Consider the following 27,950-nt stretch of genomic DNA (forward strand, 5'->3'; position numbering starts at 1 on the left):
CGAAGGCCGTGAGGCCGATACGTAAGCTTATTAAAGATCAGTGATACTATCAAGAGCAGTGTGCGGTTTCCGTTTTCTTTCATCTTATTCAACTGTTACCATGCACCTGCAAAAAATATTGCTCAGATGTGCGAGTGCCTTTTGAATTTTTATTCTTTAGTAGATTGCCATAGGCAAAGAACGGGGTGAAACTGAGCCATTAATCTGCCAGTCTAAATCAAATGTCTAGACAATATTTAAACATCTAAACAAAGCCTCAAAAGCAACCACTTCAGACATAGGTACTTTAGCTACTGGTGGAGCCATTTAACCTTTATAGAAGCATTATTACCATTATACCATTATTTACTGTACATTGAAGGACACTTTCCACTTTTTAGAGATAGATGAATGAGGATGATCACAGGAACCCACGTTACTTAGATACACTAGTAAGACAAGGACAGGATATACAGTTGAAGTCGGAAGTTTACATACACCTTTGCCAAATACATTTAAACTCAGTTTTTCATAATTCCTGACATTTAATCCTAGTAAAAATTCCCTGTTTAGGTCAGTTAGGATCACCACTTTATTTGAAAAATGTGAAATGTCAGAATAATAGTAGAGAGAATGATTTATTTCAGCTTTTATTTCTTTCATCACATTCCCAGTGGGTCAGAAGTTTACATACACTCAATTCGTTTTTAAGAGCATTGCCTTTACATTGTTTAACTTGGGTCAAACCTGTCAGGTAGCCTTCCACAAGCTTCCCACAATAAGTTGGGTGAATTTTGGCCCATTCCTCCTGACAGAGCTGGTGTAACTGAGTCAGATTTGTAGGCCTCCTTGTTCGCACACACTTTTTCAGTTCTGCCCACAAATGTTCTGTAGAATTGAGGTCAGGGCTTTGTGATGGCCACTCCAATACCTTGACTTTGTTGTCCTTAAGCCATTTTACCACAACTTTGGAAGTATGCTTGGGGTCAATGTCCATTTGGAAGACCCATTTGCGACCAAGCTTTAACTTCCTGACTGATGTCTTGAGATGTAGCTTCAATATATCCACATAATCTTCCATCCTCATGATGCCATCTATTTTGTGGAGTGCACCAGTCCCTCCTGCAGCAAAGCACCCCCACAACATGATGCTGCTACCCCCGTGCTTCACGGTTGGGATGGTGTTCTTTGGATTGCAAGCCTCCCCCTTTTCCTCCAAACATAACGATGGTCATTATGACCAAACAGTTCTATTTTTGTTTCATCAAACCAGAGGACATTTCTCCAAAAAGTACAATCTTTCTCCCCATGTGCAGTTGCAAACCGTAGTCAGGCTTTTTTATGGCGGTTTTGGAGCAGTGGCTTCTTCCTTGCTGATCGGCCTTTCAGGTTATGTCGATATAGGATTCGTTTTACTGTGGATATAGATACTTTGTACCTGTTTCCTCCAGCATTTTCACAAGGTCCTTTGCTGTTGTTCTGGGATTGATTTGCACTTTTCGCACCAAAGTACGTTCATCTTTAGGAGACAGAACGCGTCTCCTACCTGAGCAGTATGCCGGCTGCGTGGTCCCATGGTGTTTATACTTGTGTACTATTGTATGTACAGATGAAGGTGGTACCTTCAGGCGTTTGGAAATTGCTCCCAAGGACGAACCAGACTTGTGGAGGTCTACAATTTTTTTTCTGAGGTCTTGGCTGATTTCTTTAGATTTTCCCATGATGTCAAGCAAAGAGGCACTGAGTTTGAAGGTAGGCCTTGAAATACATCCACAGGTACACCTCCAATTGACTCAAATTATGTCAATTAGCCTATCAAAAGCTTCTAGAGCCATGACATTTTCTGGAATTTTCCAAGCTGTTTAAAGGCACAGTCAACTTAGTGTATGTAAACTTCTGACCCACTGGAATTGTGATACAGTGAATTATAAGTGAAATAATCTGTCTGTAAACAATTGTTGGAAAAATGACTTGTGTCATGCACAACGTAGATGTCCTAACCGACTTGCCAAAACTATAGTTTGTTAACAAGAAATTTGTGGAGTGGTTGGAAAACGAGTATTAATGACTCCAACCTGAGTGTATGTAAACTTCCGACTTCAACTGTAGCTTGGCATTAATCACACATAAATACACACTTACCTAAAAGTAAATCAACTGAATTCAATTATCCTTCAAGAAACACACACACCCAAACACCTATCACTACGCTCACACACAAGCACACAGACAGTGTGCAGAGCCCAACCTATTCTGATGAAAATATCACATAACTGAGAAGGCATTAGAAGATACCTCACCCCTGCCTGACATTGTAACAGGTATGTTAATACACCTTGAAATGTAAGCATATTGTAGAGGGATGAAAGTGGAGCTATGAATTAAACAGGAATACTACACACTTCAGCTTTAGCTGTCAATGTACACATTCAAATAACAACTACTACAAGTGGCAGACAGTGGCTTTACACAAATGCAGTCTGACGTCACTACAGGTTACTGGTAAGATCTTCTCTGTGATTTAGACTCAGATAAGGCTTAATACTATTGACAAAAACTTTTCATCAAATCAAATTATATTTGTCACATGCGCCGAATACAACAGGTTTAATGCTTACTTACGAGCACCTTCCCAACAATGCAGTTAAAAGGTAAAAATAATGGGCCTCCCGGGTGGCGCAGTGGTCTAGGGCACTGCATCGCAGTGCTAACTGCGCCACCAGAGTCTCTGGGTTCGCCCCCAGGCTCTGTCGCAGCCGGCCGCGACCGGGAGGTCCGTGGGGCGACGCACAATTGGGCTAGCGTCGTCCGGGTTAGGGGGGGTTTGGCCGGTAGGGATTTCCTCGTCTCATCGCGCTCCAGCGACTCCTGTGGCGGGCTGGGCGCAGTGCGTGCTAACCAAGGGGGCCAGGTGCATGGTGTTTCCTCCGACACATTGGTGCGGCTGGCTTCCGGGTTGGAGGCGCGCTGTGTTAAAAGAAGCAGTGCTGCTTGGTTGGGTTGTGCCTCGGAGGACGCATGGCTTTCGACCTTCGTCTCTCCCAAGCCCGTACGGGAGTTGTAGCGATGAGACAAGATAGTAATTACTAGCGATTGGATACCACGAAAATTGGGGAGAAAAAAAAAAAAAATTAAAGAAAGAAAAAAAAATAGAAAAAAGGGTAAAAATAATAAAGCAAATAAGACAAAAAAGGAAATAGTAACACAATCAAATAACAATAACGAGGCTATATACAAGGAATACTGGTACCAAGTCAATGTGCACAGGTACAAGGTAGTTGAGGCAATATGTAAAAGTGGGGTAAAAGTGACTGGGCAATCAGGATAGATAATAAACTGAGTAGCAGCAGCGTATATGACGTGTGAAGATGTGTCTATGCGTGGCGTTAATATGCATGTGTGTGTGAGGGTATGTAGTGTGTGAGTGTGTGTTGGAGTGTCAATATAGTGTGACTGTGAGTCCAGTGAGTGTGCATAGAGCCAGTGCAAGAATGTCAGTGCAAAGAAAAGGGGTGCAATGCAAATAGTCTGGGTAACCATTTGATTAACTGTTCAGCAGTCTTATGGCTTGGGGGTAGAAGCTGTTCAGGAGTCGGTTGGTCCCAGACTTGGCGCTTCGGTACTGTTTGCCGTGTGGTAGCAGAGAGAACAGTCTATGACTTGGGAGGCTGGAGTCTTTGACAATTTTTAGGGTCTTCCTCTGACACTCTGGCCCTGGATGGCCCTGCTATATAGGCCCCAGTGATGTACTGTGCCGTATGCATTACCCTTTAGCACCTTGCAGTCGGATGCTAAGTAGTTACCATACCAAGTGGTGATGCAGCCAATCAAGATGCTCACAATAGTGCAGCTGTAGAACTTTTTGAGGATCTGAGGACCCATGCCAAATCTTTTCAGCCTCCTGAGGGGGAAGAGGCGGTGTCGTGCCTTCTTCACGACTGTGTTGGTGTGTTTGGACCATGATAGGTCCTTAGTGATGTTGACACCAAGGAATTTGAAGCTCTCGGCCTGCTTCATTACAGCCCCGCCGATCAATGCATTTCAGTTCCACCCTTCTGTGTATTTATTCTGACTATATAGACTACCCACGTTCTGATCTTATCAGTGAATGAAAATTAGAAAAAGTACACACGTATACAACTTCATTATAGTGGTGTAAAGTACTTTAAAGTCTTAAATACTTTAAAGTACACTTTAGTAGTGTTTTGGGGTATCTGTACTTTACTATTTATATTTTGGACAACTTTTACTTCACTATATTCCTAAAGAAAATAATGTAATTTTTACTCCATACATTTTCCATGACACGCCAAAGTACTCGTTACATTTTGAATGCTTAGCAGGACAGGAAAATGGTCGAATTCACACACTTAATCAAGAGAACATCCGTTGTCATCTCTACTGCCTCTGATCTGGTGGACTGACTAAACACAAATGCTTTGTTTGTAAATTATGTCTGAGTGTCCAAGTGTGCCCCTGGTAATATGTAAATGAAATAAACATTGTGCTGTCTGGTTTGCTTAATATAAGAAATTTGAAATCATTTATACTTTGTTTTACTTTTGATACTAAAGTATATTTAGAAAGTAACTTTTACTCAAGTAGTATTTTACTAGGTGGCTGTCACTTTTACTGGAGTCATTATCTATATGGTATCTTAACTTTTACTGAAGTATGACAATTAGGTACTTTTTCCACCACTGCTTTATTAACAGTGCCAAGAGCTATGTACAAAATAAAACTGATTCATAAAAAACTAGACATTTCTTTTCCACATTCACAAATAATCACAAATCTGTTTTCAACATTTACACAGCACCAGCTAACGTTACATAGCTAACTGAAAATCAATCATTCCATAACAGTTCATTAGCACAACAGATGTAAAAGGACTGATGAAGCTGAATATTTGAATGTCTTTTGTGTGTAGCGATGTGTACTTGTGATGTTTAAGTAAATGTATATGTAAAGGCAAGGAAAATACTGAATCCTGTGTGTGTGTTGATCTTCTGAACATTTGGCCATTGTACTGTAAGTTGTTTGGTGATGTGGCCTCTTCCCTCCACAGTACCTCAGTATGGGAGGCGAACAGTTTCATTGAATCAAAAGTGGTGCTGTTTCAAGAGTGGTATAGGTACAGTCGGCAGCACCTGATTCTGGAAAACAAAGGTCTGAATCCTGTTGAAAACCCAGAGGAAGATAAGCAACACACTGACGTACTGGATCCAGGCAAATTTGATCATCTCCCAGAACCCAGGCCGATAGGTGGAGGCTCAGTCAAGGAAATACTGTGTGTGTGTTTGCCAAGCCCCCCTTTCCCTTACTTTCTTTACGTAAACGGTTAATCTGATTCTGCCAATTTAATACTTTAAAAATATATATACTATCCTTTCTTTAATTACTTTAACTATTATTATCATTACTGTTATTGTTGCCATCATTGTCTGTTTCATGTTTCTTTAGCAGCAGTGGCCTTGCCATTCATGGTAATAAAGAATCTAAATCATCATCATATTTGTCTTCCCTGCACTTGTAGGCCTAGATAGATTAAACATTCAATATAACATTGATACCAGTGCAAGAAATCATATAGACAAAGAGACCATAAGGAAAGTAAACATGGATGTCTGGCCTTTGTGAACTCACCAAAGCATGTGCATTGTCAAACTGGTTAGGCTGCATCTAACACAAACAGAGAGAAATATATATTTTCATAAGACGTTTCAACACACACACAGACACACAATAAAGGATATCTGATAACCTCCACTGGGTAGCGGACTTCAGCATTTATCTGGAAGGGAGTACCAGCAGCTCGACCCACAGTCCATACTGGACTTGGACAGGACAGAACCGTTGTCACTGTGAGAAAGAGGAAGTGTGAGAGTGAGAAATAACAGGCAAACACATAAGTGGGCTAAGTATGTGTAATCAGACAACTCAACAGTGATCAACTTATAGAAACATGGCAAGTGAGAATTCCCACTTACAGTTTCTATCCTGATAGGATCCAATGACGTTGGCAAGATCATATGCGCTTGCAAACGGACTTGCTCCATCAATTACTGATACCTAGATTATAACAGAGGACAATATAAGTCAAGAAGCACACAAAATATAAGTTAAGTACACAAAGCAGTATTTAAACATTGATTACGGGTTGTATCACTGCCTGGTATGGCAACTGCTCGGCCTCCGACCGCAAGGCTCTACAGAAGGTAGTGCGTATGGCCCAGTACATCATTGGGGCCAAGCATCCTGCCATCCAGGACCTCTATACCAGGCGGTGTCAGAGGAAGGCCCTAGTCATAGACTGTTCTCTCTGCTACCGCACGGCAAGTGGTATAGAAGCGCCAAGTCAAGGTCCAAAAGGCTTCTTAACAGCTGCTATCCACAAGCCATAAGACTACTGAACAGCTAATCAAAGGGCTACCCAGACCCCTTTTTACGCTGCTGCTACTTTCTGTTTATTATCTATGCATAGTCACTTTAACTCTACCAAAAAGGTGCATATTACCTCGACTAACCGGTGCCCCCGCACATTGACCCTGTACCGGTACCCCCTGTATATAGCCTCGCTATTGTTATTTTACTGTTGCCGTTTAATTATTTGTTACTTTTATTTTCAATTTTTTACTTCTCTTTTTTACTTAACACTAATTTTTCTTAAAACTTTTTAAAGCATTGTTGGTTAAGAGCTTGTAAGTAAGCATTTCACTGTAACCTGTTGTATTCAGCGCATGTGACAAATACAATTTGATTTGATTAAGACTCCCGGACATAAGGTTTGTCACTGTCATGATATATTCAGGTGCACTGAAGTATGACACCAATATTTGACTTTTGGGAGTAAATGCTTGTAGTGTCAATATTGTAGCGGTATTGTAGCGCCACAATATTACAATGATGGAGCTTGTTTAAGTGTATACTTTGTTTTACAAACTGTTGGGGTGTATGTGTGTAAAGGATGTCACGCCACTTCCACCTGATTCGCCTGATACTGATGAACCCTGAAGAGCCTTTCCCAGTTGCACCATCATATATCTAGCTATTTGGCAGCACAAGTGGAGAAACTTCAGACTGCAGACTGAGCTTCACAGATCCCCATCTGCTACATGTGCTCATTGAAGTCCCAGCAGGAGTAGGTCAAAGTTGCCCCTACCACTAATACAGCGTCAGGTAACCTAATGGTTAATATAAAGATTGAGGGTAATTTTATTCTAAACCTGTGGTTAAGGGCCATGTCTACAATGAACAATACGTTGTGTTGTGTGTCTGTGTGTGTGAGAGAGAGATACAGAGAGAATGTGCCCTCACATTGTATACAGTGTGTAGACCACGGTGTGGAAGTGGGGTTCTCTGCTGGAGCCGCAGATCTCCACTGATGAAGAGCTGAGAGCCAGGAACTGAAGAGGAATGCTGCACAAAGGCCAGTGTCTGCATCACCACAGTTGACATTCTCTGCAGAGAGAAGAGAGACAGATGGAAGTGAAATACAAAAAGAGACTGTAGTAGTGAGAGGAACTGTATGGATGTAGTGAATGCATTGGACATTGTGTCGGACTGAATGAGGGGGGCGGGGGGCGACGACATACAAACAGCTGGTAGGAGAAGGTGAGTAGTAGCTGGATGCTGTACACTTGTTCATCAGACCGAAGGGGAAGGTCAAGTTGGAATTTCAAACGGTCCAACTTCCCATCCTGATTCTGGTCTTCCTCTCGCACCTGCATTCACAACATTCCCAGAGATCAGTGAGTGATCTTTATGTGTCACTTAAGAAGCACCATCTTAATAGTACTATTCATACTTACCGAGATAGAAGGAATTCTGAGGTTAGTCCCTTGCATGTTATTAAAATTGGGAAAGGTGCTCCATGCAACATAGTCACCACTACTGCTTGTTGCTGCAATTATCAGAACCTGGTACTGGAACCGAACAACAGGTTGCTCTTCATATGTACTCCTCTTTACCCAGAACCCTAAATAGAGCATAGGAATACCAGAATATTGTATCAAATCTAAGTGTCTACAACAACGAGAACATTTAGCTAAGGTTAACAATAGAGGATTTTCAACATACATTGATTTCAATTAGATAGCGATGATAGTGTCGGGAAGGTTATCTTGCTGGAGTTCTATCACCTTGAGAAAGGTGCTAGCGTTTAACTGAATTAATTCCATAACAAGCTATATCAAGATCATCGAGTTCAACTCGAGCTAGCTACCTAAGTAAAACATTTTGCAATTAACTGACGTTACCTTGGCTCCTGTAAGCAACCAGGAGGGGTGGGATGTAGGTGAGACACAAGACAATACCAAGAAACAACGTGGCTTTGGTGCAAACGCTTGTTTTGTATCTAATTGAAGCAGGGTGAGAATAGACTTCATAAAAAGCCATGATGAATAGTTTTTAGCAAGGGGTGTTGGCTAGAGTTAGTAGTAGCTACAAGGCTAATGTGGGTATTTTGCCAGAGGTCGTGGCGTTCCAACAGAAATCTAGGGCTTGTAACCAGCTAGTAGCTAAATCCAAAAGCACAAGTCAGCTCTAGAAAAACAGTTGGCAGTATCACGTTTAGGAGGTCCTTCCAGGAAAGTGTTATTGACTTCGAATCGAATTCTCCAAAAAGTCGCGCCACTTTGGCTTGCTAGCTTAAAACTACTTCCCGTTGTTTAGCGTTCAGAGGTTACCATGGCTGCAGCCGCTGATTTCCTGGCAACAAATCCTGATTGTACCAAAGACTTTTTACAACTAAATCAAGATAGACCACGGGCTGACATTTCCAATGTGAACACATTGGAGCGAGTCATAGTGGGCAGAGGCACTAGGTGGGCAGAGCCAAGCATGAGCAAGCGAGATCCTATTGGTGCGTTCTAGGTTACGTCTGCATATTTCCGTTAGGGAATGCCTACTCTGTGAAGTGTGCGTATGTAATAACTCAATTCGCCTTTGCGCTCCTAAACAACGCAGTTAAAAAAAAACTTTTGCAAAGGGTCTGCAAAGGGTCCACAAAACTTAATCCACTCTATTCATAACACATTCTAGTTTGGGGAACATAAAACTGTATTAAAATCAAATGTTTAATCGATGAGAAAACGTGCAGAATATCGTCCAAAATCCATCTAGGTCCATCTTCTCCCAACGACGGACAGTGGGCTTCCTCCCACTACCATATTTGGTAGTGAGTGGAAACGCAAAACGGATGAAATATCTGTCTCATTGTTCTATCTGTGGTTTTACAGTTGACAATCCCCCCTCCCCGGCCCCCCTACAGAATAGAAATGGTACAACCAAACAGTGACATCACCGTCACCTCCTTGTGCTAGACAGGCGTTCGAAGGGTTGCTGCTACATTGTTTACATTTTAGTTGTTACATTGTATCGTTTTACATAAAATCGACAATAACCTGCCTGTTTGAAGGTTTGAATTTCAACATCACGTCATAGCGCGAGGATTCTGCAAAAATGAAATGGATGTTTAAAGAGGATCATTCCCTCGGTAATGGGATTTTAATTATGTCACATGTAATTGCCAGTGTAATCTCCTGTACATATTTAGTTTTCGGTTTTGAAGTGCCAAACTGATGATGGGATGAGCAGAATAGATTGCATGTGTCGTACGTTGGGCCACAAACACACACATAAGGCTTGGAGCTTGAACAAAAGGCTAATATGGTGCATGTGTTCACGTATTGGCCTACAGGTTATTCATAAAATAATGTATTTTATAAACACCATCATAACTTTTACTCGAATCACAAGTAGGCCAACGTTACCCTCCCTGAACCTTACTGGTTCCCTCAGTAATGCATATTATGCATGTACATTAAGGTAATTAAGTATAGGGAACATAATAGCACACTATTTAAAACATATATATATATAAACAGCATTTATTAATGCAGGTTATTACATTGAGAATATATATGTTTTAAAGAGACAAAATTGAGAGAGAACTGTCCCAACATATAAGCAGTTATAAACTACCAGTTATATGACTAAAAACGCACATTTGTCCCCTATGTGTTTTCATGTACTTTACACCATTTTCTTATTTTAATCTTATCACTTGATATAGGATCTACTCAATTATGTCTAAGTATAGGGCTTATATCTAGGCTAATGAAACTGACAGCATTGAACCTCAATGGAATCCTCACACTTATACTGTTTTCACACTATTGTGTCAAATCCGGTCCAAACTGTTCTGTTCTGGCTTTGATATTTTCTTTTCACATAGTCCTTTTCAGCTTGGCATCTGTGGTGGGTGTGTAAACAGCCCAGTACTGCTCAGCTTGGCTGTACTTGGCTCACCTCAGTAGTTTGAAAAGGGTTCTAGTGGCATGCATGACACGGCATGGCTGCCAGAAACCAGCTATATAATGGCAAAGGTTGAGCTCTAGTCTAGTAAATCTACCATTAACTCATATAGCTATCTAGATCATTACTATGTCTGAAACATTAGTTGAAAGTTGACAGACATATGTGTTGAGATACATGTATGTACAGGGCATTCGGAAAATGTTCAGACCCCTTCCCTCTTTCCACATTTTGTTACGTTACAGCCTTATTCTAAAATGTATTAAATAAATAAAAATCCTCATCAATCTACACACAATACCCCACAATGACAAAGCGAAAACAGGTTTTTAGACATTTTGGAATGTATAAAAAAACAAAAACAGAAATACCTTATTTACATAAGTATTCAGACCCTTTGCCAAGAGACTCAAAATTGAGCTCCGATGCATCCTATTTCCATTCATCATCCTTGAGATGTTTCCACAACTTCATTGGAGTCCACCTGTGGTAAATTCAATTGATTGGACATGATTGGAAAGGCACACACCTGTCTATATAAGGTCCCACAGTTAACAGTGCATGTCAGAGCAAAAACCAAGCCATGAGGTCAAAGGAATTGTCCGTAGAGCTCCGAGACAGGATTGTGTCAAGGCACAGATCTGGGGAAGGGTACCAAAATTATTTCTGCAGCATTGAAGGTCCCCAAGAACACAGTGGCCTCCATTATTCTAAAATGGAAGAAGTTTGGAACCACAAAGACTCTTCCTAGAGCTGGCCACCCGTCCAAACTTAGCAATCGTAGAAGGGCCTTGGTCAGGGAGGTGACCAAGAACCCGATGGTCACTCTGACAGAGCTCCAAAATCCTCTGTGGAGATGGGAGAACCTTCCAAAATGACAACCATCTCTGCAGCACTCCACCAATCAGGCCTTTATAGTAGAGTGGCCAGACAGAAGCCAGTCCTTAGTAAAAGGCACATGACAGCCCGCTTGAAGTTTTCCAAAACGCACCCAAAGGACTCTCAGACCATGAGAAACAAGATTCTCTAGTCTGATTAAACCAAGATTAAACTCTTTGACCTGAATGCCAACTGTAACATCTGAAGGAAACCTGGCACCATCCCTACGGTGAAGTATGGCGGTGGCAGCATCATGCTGTGGGGACATTTTTCAGCCGCACGGACTGGGAGACTAGTCAGGATTGATGGAAAGATGAACGGTGCAAAGTACAGAGAGATCCTTGATGGAAACCTTCTCCAGAGCCCTCAGGACCTAAGAATTGGGTGAAGACAAGACAACACAGGAGTGGCTCCGGGACAAATAGCTGTTCAGCGACGCTCCCCATTTAACCTGACAGCTTGAGAGGATCTGCAGATAAGAAACTCCCCAAATACAAGTGTGCCAAGCTTGTAGCGTCATACCCAAGAAGACTTGAGGCTGTAATCGCTGCCAAAGGTGCTTCAACAAAGTACTGAGTAAAGGGTCTGAATATTTATGTAAATGTGATATTTCAGTTTTACATTTTTTATACATTTGTAACCATTTCTAAAAAACTGTTTTTGCTTTGTCATTATGGGGTATTGTGTGTAGATTGATGAGGGGGAAAAGCAATTTAATACATTTTAGATTAAGGTTGTAACGTAACAAAATGTGGAAAAAGTTAAGGTATCTGAATACTTTCCAAATGCACTGTATTGGCATTGCACATTGCTCCCACATGGAATGCTTTGAACAAGTGTGTTCCCTCACATCGTCAGTAGAACATCTCCCAAATGACTCTATTACTACCTACTATTACTGTTTACTGTGCTGTCTCAGTCTTCTGTTTATCTGCAGTCTTAGGTGAATGGAGGTAAATGTATGAGCTGTGGAAAGGAATTTCCTTTTAGGAGGACAATAAATCTACCTAATCTAATGTAATTAGCTATATCATGCCACTACCTATGCCTGTGCATCTAATCCTACTTTTTTCTTCTCTTTCTCAGAACACCGATGTGTGGAGTCTGCCAAAATACGCAACAAATATCCTGACAGGGTACCGGTGAGTGAGTGAAAGGGATCGACCTTGAGGTTAGAGTGTTTTCCTGTGTTAGTGTCTATGCACCCTCAGCGGGTCTTAAACAAGTGGATGCATCCGGTTTTCAGAGGAAATGGAAAGCTAAAGCTAGTCTGTGACGCAACTTCTACTTTTCGTGCGCCGGTACTTGGGCAACTAGTACGTTTTTTTTTAAATCTCCCCTTTGGCCTGGATGTGTCAATGTGTAGTTCATACATGCATAATCTATAAGCAGAATTACTGTTTTACCTCAATTAGCCACGAAATACCTAGTTTGAAGGCTGTGCATCGCCATTTACCCTACATTTACCTCCACAGGCCAGCCACCTAGCAATTAGAGTTTCAGCCAATGAGGTTCAACCCCACACCAATTAAGTGACAGATAGGAAGTAGAGCAAGAGAGAGAGAGAGAGAGAGAGCAATGACGTGGTGCACATATCTGCACATTTGTGAAGTAGTACGCAATTTTTGGGACCACTTTTGGCTCATGGGCGCTACTTTCAAAACTACTGGCTAAAAAGTATACAAATGTTCTGGAGATTATCTTTAACAAGGTGACACTCCATCTTAACTCCTCATCCACATATACTGGATTGGTTGAACAGCGCAGAAGAGAACATCAGACCGTTTTTTTTCTTGTCAAGACCTGAAAGAAAGAAATGCTGTATTTATTTTACGCCTTGTGCTGGGGAGAAAAAAAGGCCATTCTAAAATGTGCAGTTTTGTCACACAACAAAATGCCACAAATGTCTCAAATTTTGAAGGAGCGTGCAATTGCAATGCTGACTGCAGGAATGTCCACCAGAGATGTTGCCAGAGAATTTGATGTAATTCAGTAAAATCGTTGAAATTGTTACATGTTGCATTTATATGAATGTTCAGTATAGTTATAGTTGATCAATTATTATTATTTATTCAATGTTGTGTCATTTTTACCCACTTTATCTCCCCAGTTTCATGATTACAATCTTGTCTCATCCCTGCAACTCCTCAACTGGCTTGGGAGAGGTGAAGGTTGAGTCATGCATCCTCTGAAACATGACCCGCCAAGCCGCACTTCTTAACCCGGAAGCCAGCGCCACCGATGTGTTGGAGGAAACACCGTTCAACTGATGACCAAAGTCAGCCTGCAGGCGCCCGGCCCGCCACAAGGAGTCAAATTCGTACGCTCCCTCAAAACTTGAGACATCTGTGGCATTGTGTTGTGTGACAAAACTGTACCTTTTATTGTCCCCAGCACAAGGTGTAAGGGTCATGCTGTTTAATCAGCTTCTTGATATACCACACCAGTCAGGTGGATGAATTATCTTGGCAAAGGAGAAATCCTTACTAACAGGGATGTAAATCAAATCTGTGCACAAAATTTGAGCGAAATAAGGTTTTTGTGCATATGGAAAATTTATGGGATATTTTATTTTAGCTCACGAAACATGGGACCAACACTTTACATGTTGCGTTTTATATTTTTGCTCAGTATAAATACTGCACTCTGCCCCACAAAACGTATTTGCTAGATTCATGATAGTGTTGTTAGAAGAAGCCAAGGAATGTGAACTTCAAAACATGATGTTGTTTTATTGGAAATTGTAGCTGTTGTTTGTTGGTAAGTAATTAATCTTCTAACTTCTGACTTGATTTACTGCAGCTAGAAAGAGATCCATTGATGGCTTCTAAAACAGCTTTATCTACAGATTGGTAGATGCTATTCCTAATCCATTTTCAGATTTTAAAAGCAGGGAAGTAGGGGAAGATTTCATACATCTATGCTTTTGTCTGACTTGTTGGGGAAGTGGTCAAAAGGGCAGTTGTTTGCAAGGAAGTCTGTCAAAGATTGATGCTGGGGCTTTTGCTTCGCAAGCCCCACAACAATTAATTTGAAGAATTTATCTGCATGGTATGTTTTGTTGGCTAGCTAGCCAGACAGTTTTAGAGGAATTCTTCACCCCCCAAAAATTGAATTAACTGCCAATATGCCAACATTCCGTTTATGTCTGTTTACATATATTTTAGAGGCTGTTTATACAGAAAATGTGTATAAAACCCATATAAACTGTACTTATAAAATTATATGACAATATTGTAGGGCGACAATAATTATTTTACACAATTTCTTCTATTTCACATGCCTTACTTTTATTTTCCTGCACAAGTAAAATCAGGAAGTGCATAACTGACGCCTCTACTGCCATTCATTCCAAGTAGACTGGTCTGGATTTTTCCCTGACATTTTCACCCCCTTCTGTAACTTTTAGGGTTGATGACATAGCCCCTCTAGTAATTTAATAGGATTTCTACGGGCGCTTTCACATATCCCTTTTATGATCCGGATCCTGGAGCGTTTTATAACCTGATCCGCGCTATAAAGCATGAATGAAATGTAAACAAACCCTGACTGAAACGAATCCTGGACCTGCTTGAGTAGCGGGTCCAAGATCCAGGACCAGAGAGACCCTGTTCTACACTTGTTTCAATGTGTTATACGTCAATGTACAAAAATGTCATTATTGGAACGATGTACTTGGCTGAATAAATATTAAATAAATAAAATATTGAGCACACTGGATTGTGTAAAATCTCTGGAATGTTTATTTTTGGCTGTGCGTACGTCATAACACAAAGGGATGTTATACGTCATATCCCTGTTAGTGTGTGTGTGTGTGTGTGTGTGTGTGTGTGTTTAAATATGTTATTAATCTGCTCCTCAGGTGATAGTGGAGAAAGTGTCTGGCTCACAGATAGTGGACATCGACAAGAGAAAATACTTGGTCCCTTCTGACATCACAGTGGCCCAGTTCATGTGGATCATCAGGAAGCGCATCCAGCTGCCCTCGGAGAAAGCTATTTTTCTCTTTGTTGACAAAACTGTTCCCCAGTCCAGGTGAGATTAAATTGACTTAATTGGAGGAAGGTGTGGGGGCTGTGAGTAGTATTTCTCAAAACACTGGATGAGTCCTGAGCGCATTGTTTTTCACTCTGTCCCGATGATCTACCGTGTTATACAACCATCCACATTTTACTTTTTGTCTTCAAGAACTGTTGCATTCTTAGACCAGCCTAGGTTTAATCGCATGTGGTCGGTATGTGCATTTGTTTGTGTCCATCTCTGTAACTAAAGACAATAAACCTTCAGTTTCAGTCTCTGTTAAATCAATCTCCCTGTGAAAGAGAGTATAGCCACACCAATCTCCTTCGCTTACACCTAATTTTGGTTAATACAGAACTACAATCTCACATAATTTGATCAGACATCGGACAATATGTTACGTAGTCTGCCAACAAGAAATGACTTTCACGTAATCACACCTACAGATCTACCCCAATCACACTTTCTCTAGCTGGGTCTGATTGTGAGTACTATCTGTCAAAAACCTGTAAAATTCATATACCTACCAATGCATTATGTGGGTGGACTATACACATGGTTATGGGGTTTGACTGATTAAACCTTGAAATTAGATTCTTAAAAACTCAGCTTCCTTGTTTATCTATAGACAATACCATTCTGATGAAAGTTGTTTATCTATAGACAATACCATTCATTTTTGAACAGATCACGGGTGACTCGGATATCAGATGAGTTCCTGAATGTTTATTGTATGTGGGGAGTGTATAGGAGGAACCTTGATTTTCAGCTTATAGAATGGCAACGCGAGACTAATAGAGGAGTGAATGTATGTTCATGCATTTGTGTTCTGAGTTCGAAATTTGTCTGATTGGAGGATGTATCTGTTTTAAATCTTTGTGTGTTCTGGAAAATGTATGTTCAAAATGTGACAAATGTCTTTCTCTATCCTGCAGTCTGACAATGGGACAGCTATATGAGAAAGAGAGAGATGAGGATGGCTTTCTGTACATGGCGTACAGTGGCGAAAACACATTTGGTTTCTAGGCCTTCACACAAAGTTGAGTTGACACAACCCTTGCATCCTACTTGACCCAATCATCCCATTATTTCTTGCAGACAAGCTTGATTGTACCGCTATCATAATAGAGAAAGATGTGTGGAAGAAGTGTGTTAGAAACCTCAACATTAATCATGCATTTGTATTACTAGTACCACTCATAGCATATTATATTGAAACTATAAATTGTACATTTGATTACTTTTAGGTAAAGAATGTTGTTGCATTATTATTAGCAGGTTAACATATTAATGTAATCTATGATATACAGTAATAACGGTTTTGTTTTAATTTATAAATGTTGTTTGATTTGTTTATTATCTTTAAAGATGATATATACCAATAATTTGAATATATGAAAGGTAAGGTAGCTTGATGACCAATAAAAACACATAAAATGGCTCTTATTCTCTGTACTCATTCAAAACAACAATTGAATTTTCTTAACAGAAAAATATTCACGGATGCATATATCATTCTGGACACATACAGGAACAAAGACTGTCACACATACTGTATATATTGACTCAGATCTCATGAACATATCTACCACTTTTCCTCATTCCACTTTACCACATTCCTCAAAGCTCTCCATAGACACATTAAACTAGAATTGTAATAATAATAATTAAGACAAAGCAACCAAAAGGGCTAGGAGGGGACACTGACCACGTGTGTAACGGCTGTCGTCGGTGAAAGAAGGTGAGGACCAAGGTGCAGCGTGGTAAGTGTTCATCTTATTTAATGAAAGTGAACACTTCAAAATACAAAACAACAAAGTGAAAACCGAAACAGTTCTATCTGGTGCAGACACACAAAGACTGAAAATAACCACCCACAAAACCCAACAGAAAACAGGCTACCTAAATATGGTTCCCAATCAGGGACAACGATTGACAGCTGCCTCTGATTGAGAACCATATCAGGCCAAACACAGAAATAGAAAATCAAAGAAAAACTAACATAGACGACCCACCCAACTCACGCCCTGACCATACTAAAACAAAAGACAAAACAAAGGAACTAAGGTCAGAACGTGACAGTACACCCCCCCCCCCCCCCAAGGTGCGGACTCCGGCCGCAAAACCTGAACATATAGGGGAGGGTCTGGGTGGGCATCTGTCCGCGGTGGAGGCTCTGGCGCTGGACGTGGACCCCACTCCACCATAGTCTTAGTCCGCTTCTGTGGCCTCCTAGGAACGGCGACCCTCGCCGCCGACCTTGGCCTGGGAACCCTAATAAATGGGCACACGGGACTGAGGGACGCCTCTGGACTGAGGGGTAGCTCAGGACTGAGGGGTAGCTCCGGACTGAAGGGCAGCTCCGGACCGAAGGGCAGCTCCTGACTGGCGGGCGGCTCAGGACAGACGGGCAGCTCAGGCGGCGCTGGACAGACGGGCAGCTCAGGCGGCGCTGGACAGACGGGCAGCTCAGGCGGCGCTGGACAGACGGGAGACTCAGGCCTGCTGAGACGCACAGTAGGCCTGGTGCGTGGTGCCGGAACTGGTGGTACCGGGCTGGGGACACGCACCACTGGGCGAGTGCGAGGAGCAGGAACAGGGCATACTGGACCCTGGAGGCACACAGTAGGCCTGGTGTGTGGTGCCGGAACTGGTGGTACCGGGCTGGAGACACGCACAACTGGGCGAGTGCGGGGAGCAGGAACAGGGCATACTGGACCCTGGAGGCGCACAGTAGGCCTGGTGCGTGGTGCCGGAACTGGTGGTACCGGGCTGGGAACACGCACCTCAGGGCGAGTGCGGGGTGCTGGAACTGGAGCCCTGGTACGTGGTGCCGGCACCGGAGGGCTGGTGCGTGGAGGTGGCACCGGATAGACCGGACCGTGAAGGCGCACAGGAGGTCTCGAGCACCGAGCCTGCCCAACCTTACCTGGTTGAATGCTTCCCGTAGCCAGGCCAGTGCGGCGAGGTGGAATAGCCCGCACTGGGCTGTGCTGGCGAACCGGGGACACCATGCGTAAGGTTGGTGCCATGTACACCGGCCCGAGGAAACGCACTGGAGACCAGATGCGCTGAGCCGGCTTCATGGCACCTGGCTCGATGCCCACTCTAGCCCGGCCGATACGAGGCGCTGCAATGTACCTCACCGGGCTATGCACACGCACCGGGGACAACGTGCGCCTCACGGCATAACACGGTGCCTGCCCGGTCCCTCTCTCTCCACGGTAAGCACTCAGGTCTCCTACCTAGCTTAGCACCACTCCCCGTGTTCCCCCCCCAATACATTTTTGGGGCTGCATCTCGGGCTTCCTTGCCAGCCGTGTTCCCACATACCGCTGGTTCCTCTCTCCGGCTGCCTCTGCTCTCCTAGCTGCCTCCACCTGTTCCCATGGAAGGCGATCCCTTCCAGCCAGGATCTCCTCCCATGTGTAGCAACCCTTGCCATCCAGAATGTCCTCCCATGTCCATTACTCCTTATAGCGCTGCTCCTGCTGCTGCTGCTGCCTGTTACCACGCTGCTTGGTCCTTTTTTTGGTGGGTGGTTCTGTAACGGCTGTCGTCGGTGGAAGAAGGTGAGGACCAAGGTGCAGCGTGGTTAGTGTTCATCTTATTTAATGAAAGTGAACACTTCAAAATACAAAACAACAAAGTGAAAACCGAAGCAGTTCTATCTGGTGCAGACACACAAAGACTGAAAATAACCACCCACAAAACCCAACAGAAAACAGGCTACCTAAATATGGTTCCCAATCAGGGGCAACGATTGACAGCTGCCTCTGATTGAGAACCATATCAGGCCAAACACAGAAATAGAAAATCATAGAAAAACTAACATAGACGACCCACCCAACTCACGCCCTGACCATACTAAAACAAAAGACAAAACAAAGGTACTAAGGTCCGAACGTGACAACGTGAGCTCCAAACTCTTTTTAAACTCAGGTCTTTGCATGTCCTGACAAAATTGGTCATTGCTTCCTTGGCTCATCTACAAGTACAATAATGCTTCATGACAGTGTATGACTGTGTGCTTTCACCTGTGCTTGAATGTCCCTCCAAAATCACACAGCATTATGTACAAACTGGTCTCTCAGTTCCTTGTTGCTGTAAGCAACAAAGTCGTGCTGTTCTTAAGTGAAACAGCAGCAGGTTTTAGGTCACTGCGGAGCCACAGTGGGAAGGTCTCTGAGCGCAGCTGCAGCCAGGCCTGCTGGTATGACAGAGCCGCCTGCTAGTAGTCCCAGTACATCTGGACCCAGCTAACAATTCTAGGGAGGGAGAACGTTTTTGTAATGTTACCCGTAGTATTCCCATAATGTTTGAGTCTACAGTTTTCCGTTAATTAGGGGGACATTCTATCTATAGCTAGGTTTCCATCCAGTTGGCGAGAGATGTTCATGAAAATATTCTGAAATACACAAAAACATTTTCCCACCAGAGATGTGTTAACATCAAATTGACTGGTTGCGAATTAAAGGCTGTGCGTGATGATGTAGTGCACATAAAAATACCTTTTGTGGTTAAATTCCCATTTACCGAATAAAAAATACAAGTTAAATGGGTTTCCATCGCATTTTCTACTCTATTGATGGTTTTCTCACAAAACATGTTGCATTATATAGTGAGTGTGCCCCTGCTGGTATTGGCACGTGCGCTCTAGTCAACAGCTCACAGATACAATGCGGGTGTAGCCTACATGATGAGATTATTTAGGACAAAGGAGCGAAAATGTTATTTGTCAAATGGCAGGCCAAGCCTCGATGATCATGTCATCACCAGAATACGACTCAATATGTATAGGAAAAGAAATTGCACATGAAATTACAGAAATACTCATTATAAACATTGAAAAAAGATACAAGTGTTAAACATACAAATAAAGATAAACTTCTCCTTAATGCAACCGCTGTGTCAGATTTCAAAAAGGCTTTACGGCAAAAGCACACTTTGCGATTATGTCAGGTCAGCGCCTAGCCACAGAAAGCCATACAGCCATTTTCCAACTAAGGAGAGGTGTCACAAAAGTCAGAAATAGCATTACAATTAATCACTTACCTTTGATGATCTTCATCTGGTGGCACTCCCAGGTCTCCATGTTAGACAATAAATGTTCGTTTTGTTCGATAATGTCCCTCTTTATGACCAAAAACTTCCTTTGTGTTTGCGCGTTTAGTCCAGTAATCCTATTGCACAAGGCACGGGCACTAAGTCCAGACGAAAAGTTTTTAAAAAGTAGAATAGACGTTCGTAGAAACATGTCAAACGATGTTTAAAATCAATCCTCAGGTTGTTTTTGTCATAAATAATCAATAATATTTCAACCGGACAAAAGCTTCGTCAATAGAAAAGGAGAAACAAGAAAGGCGCGCTCCCGATCACGTGCTTGGTTCATGTCTGGAAATTTCCACTGTCCTCTCATTGAAAGTGCTGTATCTCCCTCATTTTTCAGAGTAAAAGCCTGAAACAATGCCTAAAGACTGATCACGTGTAGAGGAAGCCATAGAGCTTGTGAACTGGGTCCTAAGTCTTTGTATAGGCTTTCAATGGAAAAACAGCCTTTCAAAATAATAGTACTTCCTGGTTGGATTTTCCTCAGGTTTTCGCCTGCCATATCAGTTCTGTTATACTCACATTATTTTAACAGTTTTGACATTATTTTAACAGTTTTGGAAACTTTAGAGTGTTTTCTATCCAAATCTACTAATTATATGCATATCCTAGCTTCTGGGCCTGAGTAGCAGCCAATTTAATTTGGGCACGCTTTTCATCCAAAATTCCAAATGCTGCCCCCTACCTTAGTGAAGTTAACGAGCTTATCGCCTTGCACTTTCACCACCCTGTGAAGTTCATCATAACTTATTTCATCTTTAGCTTAATAAACTGCATGCTTTCCCAGTGCAGCTAGGCAGGGTCGTGTTTCGGAGGACACACGGTTGGTTCTCGACCTTCTCCTCTCCCGAGTCCGTACGAGAGTTGCAGCGATGGGACAAGACTGTAACTACCAATTGGATATCACGGAATTGGGGCGAAAAAGTCAAACATGTCAACGTGTGACTCCAAGTTTACTTCAATATGATGGTTATTATATCAATATTTGCTCATAAAAGCATTTCAACCGACATTTCTCGTATAATTAATTTCACAGACACAAAAAGATCTCACCTTGTCCAGTGTATTTTGTTAAGGCGACATTTGGAAAGTTTACCGAAATGTTCTGTTTTCATCAGGCCTGTCATTAAATGTTTGATCTGACATGTACTTTGCTCGCATAAAAAGGTTGGATGGAAACCTGGTTTATGTTAGCAAAAACCTTCTGAGAACCTTTTTAGCATGTTTTGTCGTTAGGATAATATTCCATCAATGTCCCACCAAACATACACAGAACATGGTTGACATGTCCTCAGAATATAAGATATTAATGTTCTAAACACGTTTCATGAGAACGTTGCAAGAACATTCATTTGTCTAGTTTTCTATGGGGTTAGGAGAATGTTCCATCAACGTCCCACCAAACATGGTTGCCATATTTTCAGAATATAAGATATTAATGTTCTAGACACATTTCATGAGAACCTTGCAAGAACATTCCTGTCCAGTTTTCTGAGGGTTAGGAGAATATTCCTTCTATCAACGTCCCAACAAACATACACAGAACATGGTTGCCATGTTCTCAGAACATAAGATATGAATGGTCTAGACACATTTCATGGAAATGTTGCAAGAACATTTCTGTGTATCAGTTGTTAGGACACTGCCTGAGGGTCCCAAAGAAATGTTTATAATAATCATTACACATCACGCCTTGTTACAGTTCACCTGATTGGTGAAACACTGATCTATTCATAGCTCTTTGTCTGTTGGGATACTCACACAGAGTACTTTTAACATACAGTGTTTTCAACTTACATATTTAATGTACTTTGACATACATGATCACATTATGCATGTTCATTTATACAGTAATAATATTTAACAGTATTCACCTGGGATTTGAACTCACAACCTCTTGGTTCCATGGTACACCGATCTTCCTGCTACATCACCATGTTCATGTCATGTATCGGTTAATCTGACTGATCTCATCATTGATTTGATTTACTTATTTCAGCAATTAAAGGGCTTTAAATATAGTTGTATTTTGTTGCTGGGGCAGAATATTCCATCAACGTCCCACCAAACATACACAGAACATATCCCAGGTGAAGTATTAATAATAACTATATAAATGAACATGCACAATGTAATCAACTAGGTCAAAGTGTCAAATATGTAAATTGAAAACACAATCCAGGCCCTGATTGGTGAACCACTGAACCATTCATAGCTCTTTGTCTATTGGCAAGGTCAGGGATACTCACACACACACACAGCTTTTAACATACATGTTCGACAAGAGTAACAAGGTGTGATACGTAAACTTTTTTTTCCTTGTATTAGTCATCTCAGAGATCCTACTTGAAAACGTAACAGAGTAGCAATTTTCAGTTTCGCTCATCTCTAAACAGTAAATAAAGATGAAATCATAAAATGACACTAAAACTGTTTAGGACTTCACTAAATACTTCATAATAACAAACCATAGGTTAAAAGATGCAGAGTTGTCCTTTAAGACTCAAAACTATCTCCTGCATACTATCACCATATATTTACATCCTTTAGGAGTCAATCATTCTCTGTCCCATTGGAGTGCAGCAATATTTAACTGTCCGGGGGACAGTTAAGCCCAATGAGTGCTTTCTATTTTTTTTTAAAGGATCATGTTACCAGTTAATAAGATTGTGAAAGCTTAAATACATACACTTGCACATACACACATACACACACTCTGCTGCTAATGTCGAAGCCTCTCCACTCGAACTCAGACACAGGAAATTAAGTGGTGTTGGCGGGCATGGAGGAATGAGGGGGATGTGCAGGCTGATGAGATGCAGGGTCTGGGTCTCAGAGACCGAAACACACAGGAATCCTTGGGACATGTTTCCAAACCCTGGAAATAAATCCTTAGTTTTCTCAGTAGTGTAAAAAGGGTTCATTCCATAGAAGTAGAATGATTCATTCTCATTCAATGGTTCATTCACCACCTCACCTCCTGTCACCTCAGATTAATACGTCATGGTAATGGTGACTGGGTTTCTGTATTTGTTGTTTCTGTTTGTTTGTGTCTGTAGGGGAAAGGACCTCCCCAGCTAACAAGAAATGTTCCCATAACTTTAGAGAATGTTCCCTTAAGAGTCTCATTAGGTCATTAACTAACATTTTCATAACAATGTTCCCGTGATGTGCAAGGAATATTTCCAAGAGACCATTGCCTTAATGTCAAATAGAACTTACCCAGAATGTGGTTACCATGTCCTCAGAAATTAAGATATTAATGTTATAGACAGGTTTCATGGGAACACTACAAGAACAGTCATGTGTCCAGTTTACTGAGGGTTAGGAGAATATTGCATCAACGTACCACCAAATATACTGTACACAGAACATAGTTGCCACGTTTTCAGAACATAAGATATTCATGTACTAGTCATGTGTCATGGGAACATTGCAAGAACATTCATGTGTCCTGTTTTCTGAGGGTTAGGAAAATATTTAATCAATGTCCCACCTAACATACAAAGAACATGGTTGCAATGTTCTCTGTAATATAAGATATTAATGTTCTAAACACGTTTCATGGGAACCTTGCAGGAACATTTCTGTGTATCAGAAACAAGAAACATTATTTTTTTCATTATGTTCTGAGAACATGGCAATCATGTACTGTGTACAGTATGTTTTGGGAGACAATGATAGAATATTCTCCTAACCCTCATAAAATTGGACCTATGAAACCTGTCTAGAACATTCATATCTTAAATTCTTGGTAACCACATTGTGGGTAAGTTCTATTATATTTTACATTTTTACATTAATGGTCTCTTGGAAACATTCCTTGCACATCACGGGAACATTCCTATGAAATTGTTAGTTAATTACCTAATGAGACTCTTAAGGGAACATTCTCTGAAGTTGTGGGAATGTTTGTTGTTAGATGGAAAGCTCCTTTCCGCTACAGACACAAACAAACAGAAACAACAAATACAGAAACTCAGTGTCCGTTACCATGACGCATTAACTTCTAAATCACAAGACCTGAGGTGACATGAGGTGACATGTGGTGAATGAAACATATAATACGAATTCATCAGTTTATGTCTATGGAATTCGCCCTTTTTACACCACTGAGGAAATAAAGGATTTATTTCCAGGGTGTGGAAACATGTCCCTAGGATTCCTGTCCTCTGTGTTTCTGTCTCTAAGGCCCAGACCCTGCATCTCATCAGCCTGGACATCCACCTCATTCCTCCATGCCCAGCCAACACCGCTTCATTTCCTGTGTCTGAGTTCGAGTGGAGAGGCTTCGACATTAGAAGCAGAGTGTGTGTATGTGTGTCTGTGCAGGTGTATTTGAGCTTTCACAATCTTATTAACTGGTAACTTGATCCTTTCACAAAAGCATTAATTGGGCATACTGCTCCTATGAACAATTAAATGTAACTGCACTCAAATGGGACAGAGAATGGTTAACTCCTAAATTACTAAAACTAAATGGCGATAGTGTGCAGGAGGTTTTCTGTTACGTTTTCAAGTAGGATCAGTAGGATGACTAACACAATAAATTATGGGTAGTCATTTTCAGCAATCTATATAACCCATCTGTAGATTTCTGATCATATTAGAACTCCCTGCTATATGTTGTTGTGGTTGTCTTTGTCTAATAACATCTCTAAATATTTTAAATAGATGCTCAAAAACCTACAGAATGATATTTATAGTCAGCTTAGTCAAATATTTTTATGTTGTTCAAGGCTCAAACTCCCATGATTCCATTCTGCAAAGCCACTCCCCTCATCACCAACTGAAGTTGCAGCTCTGGCAGCGCTCGTGCCCTTTCCAAATAGCCTATGTTTTCATATTGAATTTCTGGTGGCCGTCATACTTTTATTAGTTCCAATAGGCCTCCATGGTTGTTGGATGGTTGCTTGGACGGTCACTGAGACTGTATTTGTCTGTAATTGTTGAAAACACTTTATTTCAGATACAGTAGGTTTAGCTACTTATCCAGCTAAACATTCTATGGAGAGAGAAAGCTTTTGTAATGATACCCGTAATGTTCCCCTAAAGTTTTCTGTTAGTTTGAGGAACGTTCTATCTATGTTGGCAAAAACAAACTGAGAACCTTGTTAGCATGTTTTTGCATTAGAGTTAGGAGAACATTCCGTTAATGTCAATCAGAACATACCCAGAACGTAGTTGCCATGTTCTCAGAACACAAGATATGAATGTTCTAGATACGTTTCATGGAAATGTTACAAGAACATTCATGTGTCCAGTTTTATGAGGGTTGGGAGAATATTCCTTCAACGTCCCACCAAATATACACAGTTTCATGTTTTATTAGTCATATGCCACCATGTCTGTGTCATGTTTCCTGCCTGGTCTCATAGACTAGACGTGACATAGTAAATCGGGGACACTCAAATTAGTATGATACAGTATGTTACATTTGGTATGGTTAGATAAGACAAAATTACTTAAAAGCCAATATCAAAACTATGGTGGTTGGTCAGGGTGGATGGGTAGGCTTATAACGCGAATGTCTAGCAACCCAAAGGTATAACGTGGAACATCTAGCTACCCAAAGGTTGTGTGTTCTAATCTCATCACAGACAACTTAAGCTAATTAGCAACTTTGCAAATACTTACTACTTTTTAGCTACTTTGCAACTACTTACATGCTAGCTAACCCTTCCCCTAACCTTAACCCTTTAACCTAACTCCGAACCTTAACCTTAACCCTAACCCCTAGCCTAGCTAAATTAGCCACATATTTAACATTAACGTTAGCCGCCTAGCTAACGTTAGACATAACAAATTGGAATTGTTTATATATGATACGTTTTCCAAATTCATAACATATTGTACGAATTGAAATTCATAACATATCATATGAAATGAATGATGTACATCCACAAACTAATACGTACCATGTGATACGTAACATATCATACTAATTGGAGCGTTCTGAATTTATGTTCACTATGTTACGTCTACCCCTAAGTCCAGGTTAATGAATTGCTTATTCTGACTATATTCATCTTTGATTTTATTTACATATTTCAGCAATTTAAGGGCTTTCAGTATAGTTGTCTAATGCTGGTGGGGCATGTTAACCCTGTTTAAATGATACTCCTGAATCACTATGATCAATAAAAGTTTTTCTTGAGTGTAGCCTACTTTTAACAGAGCTGAGATTTACTTCAAAGTGCATTCCCCCTACTGCTTACAGCCTTACACCTATAAAGTTGTTTCAGATCTTCAGAAGTGCCTATGGAGGAGGGGGTAGGGTTTATTCTGGACAGGACAGGGCCCAATATGCACATGTCCTAGAGATATCCCTTATTGGGACAGTCATTGGTGCTGGTGGACTGGGTTCGAGATTCTTAGCAAAATATTGTCACGCCCTGACCTTAGAGATCCTTTTTATTCTCTATTTTGGTTAGGTCAGGGTGTGACTAGGGTGGGTACTCTAGTTTTTGCATTTCTATGTTGGCCTGGTATGGTTCCCAATCAGAGGCAGCTGTCTAGCGTTGTCTCTGATTGGGGATCATATTTAGGCAGCCTTTTCCCACCTGTTGTTTGTGGGATCTTGTTTTTGTGTAGTGCCTGTGAGCACTCCATTACTTCACGTTTTGTTTGTTTCTGTATTTGTTTTGGTGAGTTTCAATTATTAAAACATGTGGAACTCTACGCGCGCTGCACCTTGGTCCACTCATTCAACAAACGAACATGACAAATATGTTAATGTAATTATTTGGCAATATTTACAACACACATTTCTGATCTACTTAAAATTAGTTTCTCATGAGCTAGGTTTTCATCAAATTGTCAGCAGATTTGTTGTCATAGCCAAAAACTAGGAGCCAATTTTCACAACAAAGAGGTATTTCCATCAAATTGACTTGTTGGGGGTAAAAGGCTGTGTGTGATGACAAGTGCACATAAAAATAACTTATGTGGTTATGGCTTTCCATTGCATTTTCAACTCTACTGATGGTTTTGTCACAAAAAAAATTGCGATATATAGTGAATTTGCCCACTCTGGTATTGGCACGTGCGCTCTAGCCAACTGCTCACAGATAGAGTGCGGGTATAGCCTACATCAGGTATTCACAAACTGGGTATGCGCAATGCCGTCAGGTGTACGCCAAATAAAAAAGTGATTGACATTTTTTTTTAAATAAACACGTTTTCAAACACATTTTCTAACAGTACATTTATATTTTATTTATATTTTCCATACATTTGGGTGAGTTTTTTTTCTCTCTCGTGTGAGTAGCCTCGTTTCACTGCCAAAAATAAAATTAAACCATCTAGTGTTCAGAGAAATAACAACACAATGTCAAATACAGGTAGCCTAGTCAAATAACATCCAATCACATTAACTGTTACTCTCTCGTGGGAAATCTTCAGTCTTGCGCAGACGCTTAGAAACTGTTATGAATTTTATGTATAATGACTAAATTATGTATACATTTAAAAGTAATGATAGGACTGTAACTAACAGAATTCTAACCCTGTCTGATGAAGAATATTTATACATAGGCAAAAAGGAAGTGTTAACAGACAACTTGTGATCACTGTGAAACTAACAACCGGAAAGATGTCTTGTCCCCACTCAGGGAGGGGAGAAAAAGTTGGGCTTGCAGTAGATT

The 27,950-nt window shown here is 41.1% G+C and overlaps 2 protein-coding genes across 2 annotated transcripts; one reads left to right on the forward strand and one right to left on the reverse strand.

Moving 5' to 3' along the window:
• Window positions 1-4,665: 4,665 nt before the first annotated feature.
• On the reverse strand, window positions 4,666-8,796 carry tmem231 (transmembrane protein 231). Its single transcript, XM_055940375.1, has 7 exons — window positions 8,238-8,796; window positions 7,791-7,957; window positions 7,575-7,703; window positions 7,297-7,440; window positions 5,970-6,051; window positions 5,736-5,841; window positions 4,666-5,244 (listed from the first exon to the last, which is right to left on the reverse strand). Exons 1-7 carry the CDS (start codon window positions 8,374-8,376, stop codon window positions 5,082-5,084), a joined length of 930 nt encoding a protein of 309 aa, XP_055796350.1. The 5' UTR covers window positions 8,377-8,796; the 3' UTR covers window positions 4,666-5,081.
• Window positions 8,797-9,255: 459 nt separating this feature from the next.
• Window positions 9,256-16,636, forward strand: gabarapl2 (GABA(A) receptor-associated protein like 2). Its single transcript, XM_055940376.1, has 4 exons — window positions 9,256-9,475; window positions 12,262-12,317; window positions 15,038-15,210; window positions 16,131-16,636. The coding sequence occupies exons 1-4, from the start codon at window positions 9,442-9,444 to the stop codon at window positions 16,219-16,221; spliced, it is 354 nt and encodes a 117-aa protein (XP_055796351.1). The 5' UTR covers window positions 9,256-9,441; the 3' UTR covers window positions 16,222-16,636.
• The last annotated feature ends 11,314 nt before the right edge of the window (window positions 16,637-27,950 follow it).

The sequence above is a fragment of the Salvelinus fontinalis genome, chromosome 12, assembly GCF_029448725.1.
Source record: "Salvelinus fontinalis isolate EN_2023a chromosome 12, ASM2944872v1, whole genome shotgun sequence".
NCBI classification, from domain to species: domain Eukaryota; kingdom Metazoa; phylum Chordata; class Actinopteri; order Salmoniformes; family Salmonidae; genus Salvelinus; species Salvelinus fontinalis.

Excerpts from the sequence above, each read along its gene's own strand:
- tmem231 (XM_055940375.1), bottom strand. The coding sequence starts at position 8,376 with ATGGCTTTTTATGAAGTCTATTCTCACCCTGCTTCAATTAGATACAAA. Across the intron at positions 7,441-7,574 it reads CCTTCTCCTACCAGCTGTTT|AGAATGTCAACTGTGGTGAT; the intron begins GTATGTCGTCGC and ends TTCTCTCTGCAG. Across the intron at positions 5,842-5,969 it reads ATCCTATCAGGATAGAAACT|TGACAACGGTTCTGTCCTGT; the intron begins GTAAGTGGGAAT and ends TCTTTCTCACAG.
- gabarapl2 (XM_055940376.1), top strand. The coding sequence starts at position 9,442 with ATGAAATGGATGTTTAAAGAGGATCATTCCCTCG. Across the intron at positions 9,476-12,261 it reads TAAAGAGGATCATTCCCTCG|AACACCGATGTGTGGAGTCT; the intron begins GTAATGGGATTT and ends TCTCTTTCTCAG. Across the intron at positions 12,318-15,037 it reads AATATCCTGACAGGGTACCG|GTGATAGTGGAGAAAGTGTC; the intron begins GTGAGTGAGTGA and ends TCTGCTCCTCAG.